General features: G+C 36.8%; 1 protein-coding gene across 1 annotated transcript in view; it reads right to left on the bottom strand.

The window, feature by feature from the left end:
• Window positions 1-14,375, bottom strand: part of grm5b (glutamate receptor, metabotropic 5b) — a 78,403-nt gene that overhangs the window by 47,977 nt on the left and 16,051 nt on the right. The window contains exon 2 of the mRNA XM_066699280.1: window positions 11,023-11,272. Coding sequence (XP_066555377.1) covers window positions 11,023-11,272 — 250 coding nt within the window. The remainder of the gene's footprint in view (window positions 1-11,022; window positions 11,273-14,375) is intronic.

Genomic DNA, 14,375 nt, shown 5'->3' with positions numbered 1-14,375 from the left:
TCAATCAGCAAGATTTCTGGCTCCCAGGTGTCTTTTATACAGGTAACGAGCTGAGACTAGGAGCTCTCTCTTAAAGGGAGTGCTCCTAATCTCAGCTCGTTACCTGTATAAAAGACACCTGTCCACAGAAGCAATCAATCAATCAGATTCCAAACTCTCCACCATGGCCAAGACCAAAGAGCTGTCCAAGGATGTCAGGGACAAGATTGTAGACCTACACAAGGCTGGAATGGGCTACAAGACCATCGCCAAGCAGCTTGGTGAGAAGGTGACAACAGTTGGTGCGATTATTCGCAAATGGAAGAAACACAAAATAACTGTCAGTCTCCCTCGGTCTGGGGCTCCACGCAAGATCTCACCTCATGGAGTTTCAATGATCATGAGAACGGTGAGGAATCAGCCCAGAACTACACGGGAGGATCTTGTTAATGATCTCAAGGCAGCTGGGACCATAGTCACCAAGAAAACAATTGGTAACACACTATGCCATGAAAGACTGAAATCCTGCAGCGCCCGCAAGGTCCCCCTGCTCAAGAAAGCACATGTACAGGCCCATCTGAAGTTTGCCAACATCTGAATGATTCAGAGGAGAACTGGGTGAAAATGTTGTGGTCAGATGAGACCAAAATCTAGCTCTTTGGCATCAACTCAACTCGCCGTGTTTGGAGGAGGAGGAATGACCCCAAGAACACCATCCCCACCGTCAAACATGGAGGTGAAACATTATGCTTTGGGGGTGTTTTTCTGCAACGGGACAGGACAACTGCACTGCATCAAAGGGACGATGGACGGGGCCATGTACCGTCAAATCTTGGGTGAGAACCTCCTTCCCTCAGCCAGGGCATTGAAAATGAGTCGTGGATGGGTATTCCTGCATGACAATGACCCAAAACACACAGCCAAGGCAACAAAGGAGTGGCTCAAGAAGAAGCACATTAAGGTCCTGGAGTGGCCTAGCCAGTCTCCAGACCTTAATCCCATAGAAAATCTGTGGAGGGAGCTGAAGGTTCGAGTTGCCAAATGTCAGCCTCGAAACCTTAATGACTTTGGAGAGGATCTGCAAAGAGGAGTGGGACAAAATCCCTCCTGAGATGTGTGCAAACCTGGTGGGCAACTACAAGAAACGTCTGACCTCTGTGATTGCCAACAAGGGTTTTGCCACCAAGTACTAAGTCGAAGGGGTCAAATACTTATTTCCCTCTTTAACATGCAAATCAATTTATAACTTTTTTGAAATGCATTTTTCTGGATTTTGTTGTTTGTCTCTCACTGTTAAAATACACCTACCATTAAAATTATAGACTGATCATTTCTTTGTCAGTGGGCAAATGTACAAAATCAGCAGGGGATCAAATACTTTTTTCCCCCACTGTATATATATATATATATATATATATATATATATATATATATATATATATATATATATATATATATAAAGGGGGGCTCTATTGGGATTCATGATAAAGATTCATGGTCTGAGGAATTTAGCAGATGATTTAATATGGGAATGAATAGACTTGTGTTAAATAATTGAGCACTCTGTGTGAATGCATTATTAGACAAGGTGAATTTTCAGCCACATTTGGGGAATTTCAATGATAAGTAAGAAACATTTGAAAAAAAGGCTATTAATCTTTCAGCTGTTTAATTAATGAGTAAGTGAATAAGTTTAGAACTTAGCTTATCAGGTCTAATTAACAAATTGTGCATCAGTGGAGATTTAATTCTACACAATATGGATTTTTACATTTTGACATAAAACACTCTGCCTCTCTATTTGATAAATGACAATAAACTTCAACCAATTTCATCTAAAAACCTAAGACCAGGATTTAAATTCACAGTAACAAATATATTTTAGCTTTAACTGAAGTGAAATAAAAATATGGATTTCTGAAATTGATAGAATCATATGAGATGAAGCCTAATACTTTAACTTATATACCTTGTGTGCCTCTCATCTTTGTGTTTTTCTGTAGAGGAGGCCATCTCCTTTAATCATTAAGAGATTTCCAAATTAATAATTCTCATTCAAATACTTTGGAAAACAGAGCACTCATTAAAATTGTAACTTTAAAAGTCTGTATTAATTTTTCTTTATGGTTCCTTGAAAATTGCGTATGATGTACAATTTGTCTTGGAAAGAGATGAAGAAAAACTTTGCTGTAGAAAAAATAATTAACAAATGCTGTTTTATAAGAAATAAAGTCCAAAGGAAACTGCAGTTTTTTTAAGTGTGTGCTGCTGCGCCTCATGTGATGATTAATACATGTAATACTGTGTGGACTTCATTGATGTGGCTGAGATAAAGCAGTTCATTCATAAAATGTATATGATCAGTTAATCATACTTACTTTAAAAGAGGTAGATTTTCAAAGTGAATACATGTATAAATTGCAGTTGTATGAGTCTTTAATTAGTTTCAAGTAATCCAGAGATAGTTATAAAAAGTAAAAAAAGACATTAATAAGTCTAATGTATTTTTAAAATTTGATCAAACAGAGAGCATGTGCCTTTTCTCCCATGTATTTGCTCTGAATTACAGTGCTGGTCATGCAAATGGTTTGCATTCTTGGGACCCATAGACTATTAGCTGAACCAAAGCAACACAGTGTATAACTTTGAACAAGTATGTGTTTGAGTGCATACACCAGTCAATCAGTCAATCAATAATAGAAAGTGGTATCAAAGTAGCAGAACACAAGCAAAATAAAATATAAAAATAAAAACAAAAACACAGAAAAGTTCCTTTGAGTTGTAACGATCAATGGGAAACAGGCAATAGCTGGGCTGGAAATATAAGTGTTTCAAAGTGAAGTAATTGTATGAATTAATTTACGTTTGTTTTTGGATTATGAAAGTTGCCATTACATACAAACAGTAATTGTAAAAAAGTTCATGTCTATAGCTTATAATGTATAAAGTTCAAAGGCAATTTCTAACACTTTTCTTTCTGCAGATTTAAGGAAACATGTTCGACTTTGGCCGGGGATTGACACAGACTGACATGCATTGCTCTGTCACCGGTGTCTAACTGACACTTTCACCCAAGGAAATGGGACTATTTGAACAGCCGAGGAACTGGGGCCCTGCCGTTTAAATAGGTTTCCTATCGTGAAAGTAATTCTAAGCAGCTCTAGGTGAATACTCATCACTTTCTCTGTCAGTCAAACCAACAAGGATAGCTTATCTATGAAATAGACAGAAACATGTTAACAGCAGGTTACTATAAACAATAAGCACATTTCCACAGAATATCCAGCACATGAATTGCAGCTGTTATGGAGACGAGCAACATCTCAAATTTGCAGAGACAATTTGCTCCAGGATACAAGAAATCTACAAGCTGAAATAGTTTGTGTTTAATGATCTCCACTGTGATTACAATTAATAGAATAAAATACATTTAAGAACAATTGTAAATAAAATAAACTGATTGTATATAAAAAGAATCCTTAAAACATAAACAATTATAATGTCCTACATTTTTTGTTTAAAGCCTCTCAACACCATGTGCATAGAATTGATAGAATTTTCTGTATGTGCCTCGGATTGCTTCGAGCATGAATTCAATAATTTTTAAAGCTTTTTTCACATAGGAGTTTTTCCCATTATTATTCTTACAAAGGTCTATATCTCAATGGAATATGTGGTCGACAGCATTTTAAGAATATAACAATACAGCGAGCAAATGCCTGACTGAGTCTGAATTTTTCTTGGACCACTGAAGCAGTTTAAGAGCCAGATCCTTTTTAGAATCGAAAATGTGCAGGTACTCCTTATCCAAACCTTTCCTTAAAAAGGTGTCTTTTGTACCTTTATGTTCTCAGTCACAACTTAACAGCATCAGTGTCGCCTAATGTAGTTAAAACCATTTAAAGTATGAAGTCTTCTTCCTGGTTAAATGGTGCAACAATGCATAAAGGTTAAATGCGACTGCTTATTCGGGAATCAATGTAAGCTCGTTCATCCCCATCACTTTGGCAAAAGATGTGTTCTAGGTCACGATTCTGAAGGATTCATAAATATGCAAATGCCTCTGTCTTAAGAAGTACAATCAAGCACGATGCGAATGAAAGACATCCCCCCAATGTCAAGCGTCAGTTCTGCTCTCTTTCCCTCATCCACCAGTGAGTGCCGGAGCAGGCCGTTCAGAGTGACAGTGGCTGAGACAATGCAAAACGCAGTAAAAGTGACACCTGATGTCTCCCAGTAGTGGCACTCCTTATTATAGTGCTTTGCATAATCGCCAATATTTAAACATCGTGACCGACAGCAAAATAATGTGTCTGAGTGCTGGGATATAATAATAACACACCATGTAAGACGTGAGTGTTAATGTTGAAACTTTTTTTTACTGGCTTGCCATTTCACCTTGTGGAAACGTTGTCATGCATAACATAGCTCCTAGCTCGTAACAGCCTTAGTGTGAGACATGTTAATAGGAACCTGTTGGTTCTCACCATCGCTCTTTTTCCTTCCTAATAACAAAGCTTAATATGAATGGTATTCAAAGTTTAAAAATACAGCAGGCTCAGAACAGCTCTACCTCAATAGAATGTGTTTAGATCTTTGCTAATTGTATTTTGATGAATGGTTTGTTAATAATTATGAACTTTTCCCATTATTAAATCATTTTTATTAAACACATTTACTGTAATTCATGTGCTAATATGATGATTTTACAGGATATTAATGAAGGCTTATATGCACTGCCTAAAGTAAAGTATTACATATGCACTGAAGATTTCCATGGAAACCAGCAGCAGATTTGCAGTAATTCCTGCAGTCGAGCTACAGTGCTATTTGCTCATTGTGTGGTTTAAATAAGCACTTAAATCTGAGATGTCACCATTCCAAAACATCCTCTGTATTCTTAATCTCCTTCTCCACTCAGTTTTCTTAAAGATACATGCCATATCTGTCTTTTCTATTCAACACCCTGTTCTGTGGTCAACATGAAATCATAGAGCAGTTTGTACGTTCACCAAATCTCATTTTCATAGCCATGGCAATCAACTCATTATAGCTAAATACGATGTACTTGTCATTGTGGCTACTAAATGCTTATAGCACACACTCTTAACAAAGAGAAATATGCAATAATTACCTTGACTATACTCCGGTTCATTCATTTGCACAGTCCAGAAGGTCGCCGACACATAGCATGGTAATGAAACAGTCTAAACTTTACATTGAAATGTATCTTCCAAACATATTTATTTAAAAACTGAATTGTAAACATTCCTCGTGATGGATGACTGTGCCTAGTATACATGGCTGTGTCAAAGCCCTCAATGCTCCCAGCGCTTTACTAATGAGCCAGAGACAGAATGGAGATTTGGAAAACACAACAAGTACATTTCCTGGTTTGACAAAACATTTAGTTTCACTTACACTCATATAACAAGATAAAATAATGCCTAGCTAAGGGGGAAAAAAAGGAAAAAAGACAATTGATTTAAGAAAGGATGAAAAGTTCTGCCTTCCTAGTGCATTAATGTAGTTGCTATCCATCAGGCCTTGGTATTTGCTGTTTTATGTCCTGCAGGGATTGTGGGAGCCTAATCAATAGCATCAGGTTTCGAGCTCACTGTTTCAATTAAGGAATAATAGAATCCTCTCTGCCTTCATTGCTGTGGAAATGCATTTCTTTTTCGCCAGCCATCACAGCCTCTTTTCTGCACCAACTTAAGCTGCAAAAGGCTGCATGTTGCCAGCAAAGGAAGAAAAAAAAACATTTCTAAGTATTTTATCCACGTTATCTGCTGCCTTCAGCTCCTACCTCCGGAGACTGTGTGGCTCTGCTAACATCTATAAATTCAGTCACAGTTGAGAAATGTAGTAACAATGCAAGCTGCTTTATCATTTTCATAGATATGGGAAGAGCCAAACACTATCCTACGTTTACAAATCAGTGGTGGTAGTTGGGCTGTTATCAGGATGAAAGAAAGAAAAAGGTGTCAGTCACAATAGGCCCTTCATAGTAATAGCCTTGGCTTGATAATACCCTGTAGACCTTTCACTATCATCTTTCCCATGATTAATACCCACGGGGTGCGCATGCTCCGACAGTTTTATTTTCCTCTTAATAAAGTGTAGATATGCATCTGTACCCGGCTCCAGAAGGGATAAGAGAACTGCTTTGTATGCACAGTTTAACACCTTTCTACCAAACCTGGAAAATGTAATAAAAGAAAGGGTAGTTGGAAATGTCACGCATTAAAATTAAACCCAGACATTCTCAGAGGAAAACGAGGCATGCATTTGTTCTTAAATACAGCCACAAAGTAATAGTATATAAATATGTTTAACATAATAAAACACGGGGAGTAGTTTAAGGTATTATTGCATGATTTTTTGTTGTTGTTTGTAATTAATATTATTTACATTAATATATTCCTTGAGAACCAGGCGGTTGAGTTTTTATATGGCTGAGGATCTTTTTTTATACAAAATATGTTGACATTTTGCAGGAATACATGGGTTTGGCATGAATATATGAGCAGTCCTTATTTCAAACACCAAACAGTCCTTACAGGATGGAAGACAGGATGCAGGCAGAGCTACAATCATTTTAGGTTGTGTCAGGAAGAAATGGCAATGTTGTAATGCCCCCAATAAAGCACTTCTATTTGTTTAGCTATTAGTTGTCTACCTCAATGTGTGTGGTGGGGGGGTGTAAGCAAAACAGCAGAACATTGATTCAGACATCCGTAAAATATGTGACAGAATTAAGTAATTAAGTAATTGAACATGTTTGATTGCCAATATAAAAATTGTATGACCATTTCATGTTTTCATGTATAATTTGCACTTTAAAAATGACTCTTAAGACTTCTCAAGAAAATAAAAAAATGAAAATGTCATTCAAGCTTGCCAGTTCTTTTTTCAGCATTGTTATTATAATAATAATACTTATTATTTCTAAATCCGTTATATTTAGATTTAAAAAACTAAAGACTTTTTTGAGAGACAACAATGGGAAGACACATTGTTATTCCTCTTAAACTACCACAAACAGTACCTACATTCTTATAAAGAAAATAATGACTCAAAGAACAATATAACCTGTAAGTCACCCTCAATAAGGGTGTCTGCCAAGAAATTAATAATAATAATAATAATAATAATAATAATAATAATAATAATACAGACAGAGTTTTGCAATGCACTCCACACAACAAACAATATTAGTCTCACACAAGAAAGGTTAGAATTGATTTGAAATGTATTTAGTTGTACTTAGTTTAAAATGCAGTTTAAATGCACTTAGTTATTTATCTCATGTGTGAAACATTAGCATTAGCAGTGAATGAAAGGTCTTTCATAGTGTTTGTACAAATATGACATTTTGATCATACTCTAATTATTTGAATACTTTTTCCACACAATTTTGACAAGTTTTATTTTTTTATTTTGTTACTTAAATCATGTTACTGTATATGTAATGTATTGAATAATTTGTTACAGGCATTGTTAAAATCACCCAAAAGACATATTTATAAAGCGATTACATAAAATCCACTCTTAAAACCAATCAGCAATTCCGTTATCATTTATTAGGGAAAGTCTGTATTATAGAGATTTATCACTTGCTAATTCAATTGGACTTTGAGATGAATAGGGATCTTTAGCAATCTTGTAATATGCTGGAGTGAAATTATCTGTAAGTTTTGTTATTTTTATTTTACAATCTCATCCACGCCACTAATGTGTAATATAACTAATTTGTGTAACCAAGCCCTACACCTGCAAACAATTTGTGCTACAGCTTTCACGGTCAGGTGTCTACCGACTTTGAAGAACTTGTAAAGTCTGACTAGGAGAGTCAGGGTTTTATGAATGGCTACTCTGTGCCTCCAGCCAGACCCAAAACAATATTTGCTGAATGGCAAACCCAGAATGTTACGAGCAACACCATAAAGAAGACGGATCTGTCTTTCTGTTTTATTTTTGTCCTTGTTAGGATGAAAGATGGCCGTGTTGGGGAATGGCACAATTTCCATTCTCTTCTCAGTAGCTCTTTATTAGCAGCTGTCTGTACTCCTAGCACAATCATAGTAAAACACAGCCTTGTCCAGAAGAGCTCCATAATTTATGCTGAGACTCCAACCTCTCTTGGAAAGCCTTGTGGGGAGCAGCTGCTCTGAGATTTAACATTAGCGGCAAGAAGATTAGAATATAATAATAATGGGATCAACACTGAACGATGGCTGCAATGTGTGTTTTTATGTTGCTGTTGTATTGGTTTGGCTAACATGATGATTGTACAGCTGAGAAGCAAGGTAAGCATCTGAGGGACAGAAAATAGGTACACCGCCGCAGAGCAATACTACGAGTGAAGTCTAACCTATTTGGAAGTTCAGTCAGCTCAGAGTGAAAATGATTTAAATAGGATACTGCTGCGAAAGAGGATGACAAAGTATGTTTGTAAGTGACACATTTTCTCTGCTAAGCAAAACAAAATACATCTCTAATGAACTGGTGTTGGACAGTGCAGCACCAGTTTACAAACATCTGATGAAAGGAGCTACCACTAAGGCAAGGGAAACCTAAGAACATCTATTGTTTTTTAAGAACGGTTAGTTTTAGTTTCTGTTTTTTCCTCTCTTTCTGATTTTCTTCACCTTGAGCAGCATTGTCACTTACTCTACTGTCTGTTTTACTTCAATCAAAAAATGTATATGCAGAATATTATCAGGTCTGGTTGGAAAGATTTGTAATACCGGGAGTGAGATTTATGTGCGGCTTCAGTGTGAGAAATGCCTTACTTTGGAGAAGCATATGAAATACCCACTTGTTTTGTTTCCTACTGCACTGCAGAGCCACCCGAGGTAAACCACAAACAAAGTGAATTATATGTACCACTGCAGAAAACCACAGAAACACAAGCTACTCCTCGAATACAAGCCCATCCACAGGGAACTAGCACCTTCTGCCTTGACCTTGCCTGTCGCTGGGCATTTGGAGTGTCTGATCCCACACAGTGACAAGCCTGCTACACAAATAGATTGATGATTGGCTCTTGTACACAATCAGCACTGTTACACTTAGCATCTATAAATATGAAAGAAGAGCTCTTTATTTTTATGAGAAGCTAAATGATATGGGGAAACAACATGTTTAACAATTCAAAAACAGAACAGAATGAGGTGAATTATGGCTATGGCAATTACTGGAAGAATGCTGTAATTCAATGTGAGTGAGAATGGCTTGTATATGACTACTGATTAGTATATCAACACAATCCCAGTTCTTGTAGAATACATTTGTAAAATTACTTTAAACTGATGAGTACCTATCCTGCTAGTATATCTATAGATTTATCTACAAAACTACAAAAAAACAAAAACAAAACAGATCTAGCAATATCTTAATAATAATATCTAAATTAACACCATATTATTCAAACATACATAAAGGGTAGAATGAAGTTACCTGGTAGACTGTGCTATTCCACTGGTTGCTGCAAAGGGCGACTGCATGGGCATGTCCACTCATCATTGACATTGACATAATCACTATCTTCCTCTGGTTATGATGGATACTGGTGATGATGGTACTGATGAATATGATGATGATGGTGATGAAAAGGAGACACAGATGAGTCATCTCCTCGCAGACTTTCCAGGATGAAGATACTGGAGTGAAATAAAAGTCGTTCTTCTTTTATTAATGAAATTAGTGATACACTGCATATACCCCAAATGCACTAGAACTCATGGATGGAGAGGGTAGGGGTGGTGGATCTGGGATGGTTATGATTTAAGACAAGTTAATCTGAATTAACATGAATTATCTATCTAAGTCAAGTCTAAGGTTTGTAAGGACATCCGTTTTTTACTGGAACTCCAAAAGCACTGGCCAAATATAGATAAAGAAGGCAGACATGTACTTATACATTTAATAAATTAGATCTGCATTTTTTTTGCCTGTGGAACTGAAATCCATTCCTGGCAGTTTATCCATAATACTAAGTCCACAGGAATAAGTCTTCTGGAACATTTTGATGGATTACTTATGGATAACCCTTGTGTGTTCAGCTGGGTTCATATCCAGTTACTGGCTAGGCCAGGGGCAGAGTATCAATCCCATCACATTGTGCCTGAGCCGTATATGGTTCCAGAATGAGACACTTTTTAAATGCAGGCAGATATTTATTTCAATTTTATACAAATTCTAAAGTACATACAAATAATTCCCGTCCTGTTTTCAAGACACGTGTTAATGCAGGCACTTCCCTAAAGTTGCACCATGTTTAATCTTTTTTTGGCCTATTCAGTTTTCAGCAATATGCCCTTCGAAAGACGACAGGAAAGAATTATAAGTGAACAGAAAGTGAAAAACAATACCATAGACTAATATTTTTCCAAATCAGGATACATTCACTTATTGTACTGCAGCTTGCTACACAGTGCCCCAATCCCAGCTGACAAAGTGGTCGATGCAGCCTGACTACTGAACACTAGCAAATGTTGTCTCACACATGAGAGTGTGGATCTGTTGGTTATTCTAAGGAACAGCAAGACGGTGTGTTTCTGACATGTCCGTGCCACCCTGCTTTGGCCCATTAACAGTTTTATTGTTCTTAACAGCCATAAAATGTGGAGCTATCCAGTCTGAGAAAGCAGGTCACACAAAGTCCATGAACCTCCAGGGAGATTCGTCTCGAAAAGTCCACAGCAGCTCCCTTGCTATAATGATCGATTTTGTGAGTGAGAATTACATCACTGTGGGACTAGTACGTTTTCAAAAAGCAGCTTAGCAGGAAAGGGCAAATGCCTTGAGCAAGAAAGCTAGAAGAGGGGAAGATCCTTGCAAACAGAGTGCTGTCAGCAGAATGAAAAAGCAGAACACAAACACCACCAACAGAGAGGAGAGAGAAGTTTTGCACCACAATCGCCTTCCAGTTAGACGTGGGCATTGCATTCATCTACCCTTTTGAAATGAAGTCAGTAACAGTTGAACTCCAAAGATAAAACAGAAACATTAAATTTGAGCTGTACATTTCCTTACCTTCCAAGGAGCAGGAATTCCCCTACTAGGTTTAGTCTTCTCATGGCCATTAGGATTCCCCTGACGGTCATCCCCTCGCAGAAGCAGGCCACCACCCGGGCCTTGGGCAGGTGGCTTCTCAGCTTCCCCAGCAGCCGGTCAAAGTTCTGCTCCCCGGCATTGCTGTAGATCTTATAGGAGTGAGCAATGCAGATCCCCTCTTTGGCAGCCATGTCCTTAAACGCCTCCATTCCACTTTCCCCATAGTTACCTACAAACACACACACAATGCATTTAGCACAACTGATCAGAGATGGCAATGTTTTGCAAATTGAATATGGGGTTTTCAGCACTAGTGAAAATGTTTTCAATTGAATATGCTGTATATATGGAGAGTTTACATGCGTGTTTTGGCATTACTCGAGACAAAGATGCAATGCCCCTCTCCCTCTCAGGGTTTACATGGTTTTAGTTTATTGCACTTGGCACAAGTTGCTGTTTACCCCACGTCATGCAAATTAAGGCAAAGGAGTGAATGAATATGTAAATGAGCTCTACGTACAGCTCCCCTGATGTTTCTGCAGGAAACACCCAGAAAAGGTGGTTTTACATTCACGAGAATGGTACTCAAGACTCTGATGTCACTGAATCCATGTCTGTCATGTGATGACTCTTTCCAATGAAACAGTGTGCAGCTGTGGCTTGTGCCTTAGGTCTAGTGGTTTTATATTTTTTTTATCTGATCTTTTTTTTCACTGATAGAGCTAGCAATCTGTGAATTTAATTGTTTTATAAAGTTAGAATTACAACAGAATGTACAGTACCAAACACACAACAGACCCACAACAGTATAGAGAGCTTAATAATCATAGGGGAAAAAAGAAAGAAAGAAAACAAAAATGCTATTAATCTGAAATACACCATTGGTAACCATGGTAAAACCTACAATAAACTGATCAAATATCTTGCACTTATGCAGTCATTTAAGATATATATACGATTATCTCAGTAGTACTTACATGTGAAATGTGGGTTTACATGTGGAAATGGGCATGTTTGTCCCATATTTTTTATGAAATTTACTCCAGTATTTGGGATTGACTCTGTCCTTCTCCGTGGCTGGTTTATTTGGCCACAAACCTGATTCTAAAACATCACTTCACGAGTTAAAAACACTACATGTAAACTCACCCATTGCAATGACATGCCTGGGAGCTTACAAACAGTCATACTGTGTGCAGCACAGCACTAAAACAACAGTAGACAATCGATTCACATCCAAATGAATGTAAGTGCATTCCAAATTCGAAGGTTCCAATTTATTCACATAAAACAATATAGTGAAGAAGGGAGGAGGAAGACATCAATTAATATTTTTTTTTTAAAGAAACATATTTTCTGAGCTCCAAGTCAGAAATAATCTGATCCCTCCAGATTAATCTATAAACCACGGTGAACTTTGAAATTTACTACCAAATATACATTTGGCAGAAGGCTATGAACGTGTTGTAGCAGATATTAATGCACTGCATGATGTCATTATGATTTAACAGATATAGAAATTATTGCTGTAATTAATCTAAAGTTCCCAGTTTACAGTTTAATAAAGCATGTCATAAACATGGAGATTTACATGCCATTTGTTCTTCCAGGCGACAATTAATATCACTATATCGCAGGCTGTAATTCAGAATTTAGAGACAGGCTCGTCTCATTCATATGTCAAAAATATCAAATCAACAATTCATCTCCAGTAAATGTTACAGTTTTACTCAAGGTGAGAAAAATAATCTTCTGTAAAAGTTATATAAAAATACCTTTGACCCAATATATATATTTTTTGTGGGCCAAATGAAATGACCCTGTCAACACTGAATTCAATGTCAAGAGGCAATTCCTTCTATTTACATCAAATCCAAGTCACCTACTTGTTACAAAGAACCTATGATAAATCTGTAGATACTGTATTGCTTAGCCACTGAAAACTGAGGAAAACATACTGTCATTGTGGATTTTCAATTTTGTATTATTATTTTAACTTCAAGCATGTGCACATTTTACAATAGGAGAAACAGTCATTTATCCAATCTTCATCCATTCTTCTGTAAAGATCACAATCATTTAGATACAAAAAATACTAGAATGTATGGAATGTCAAACCTTAATTGACCTGTTTGTAATGTTCCTAGATTAGCTCACAAAGAAAATGAGAAAGGGTGGCTTGCACCACACATGGTTATAAATGTAATCTCTTAAACCTCAGATGAGCAGAAAACATTCCAAGCTTTCATTTACATGAGACATTCATCAAGGAGAAAGCTTACGGCGAGCTTAAAATAATGATGTCTGGTCCTCTAATTAATGCATTTTAGGGGGCATTTTGAATGAATGTATTACTACATCTATGAGAACTGAAAACAAATGTTTAAAGCTGAAAGCCATTGAATTACAAGGTAGGTTTATCTGTTTGAGTTTGTTTATTTTGTTCCACTCAGAATAAAAACCAGTGCAATACTGGGTGTACTTTGCACTTGTACTTATAGAATGTATAAAGATTAATACAAGTTATGTTTTTAGATACTCTTATCTGTAAAATTAGAGTACCACAAAACCACATTAAGTAGAAGGTTTGCATTGGGAACTTGGGAAGTCTTTTAATTTGGCTTGTATTGTTGTCACACATATACATGGAAAGGATTATTAGACAATATAAAGAGTACAACATGGGCATTAAAGTACAGTGACTCGAAGATGTATTTGCATAGTAATTACTTGAAACTATAAAGGGACAGAAGGTAAGCTTTGACAGAATTGTATGTATTAAGTCTCTTTACTCATCTGATCTACTGGATTGAGGAGATACAACTTTGTTATATCATGCCATGTTTGTTTGTATTTTTTACAGCCCCCAGAGCTACAATATCAAGTAGTAACCAGGCTTATGTTTCTATTATATATCACAATGATCTATGACATTATAGATATGCACAAAACTAAGTCATATTTGTGTGCAGCAAAGGGCCGTGCACTGGCTCATTTCTTGTATTACCTGGTAGTACAACAGGTTCCTGCCTGTCAAGCTTTATAATGCCTTTCAATTTCAAATAGGATTAGGGCAGGATTAAGGAACACTCCCACTGGCAAACCATACGTTTAAGGTTTAATGAAAATAATACTGGATGCTTAATGTGATACATGTATACCTACACTGTGCCTAATATTTACATGTATTATTATTGTTGGTTGTTTGAGATAATACAAAAGATACATAGTGCTCTTACAGGTCAGGAGAGTTTAAATTGACTGATACAGAGAACCTGCTTGCTTGTTATCTCTGACAAATATGTCCATCCACAACTGAGTTTAGTCTTTAG

Source organism: Amia ocellicauda, chromosome 3 (assembly GCF_036373705.1).
Source record: "Amia ocellicauda isolate fAmiCal2 chromosome 3, fAmiCal2.hap1, whole genome shotgun sequence".
Taxonomy (NCBI): Eukaryota; Metazoa; Chordata; class Actinopteri; order Amiiformes; family Amiidae; genus Amia; species Amia ocellicauda.
This window is presented reverse-complemented; position numbering and strand designations above follow the sequence as displayed.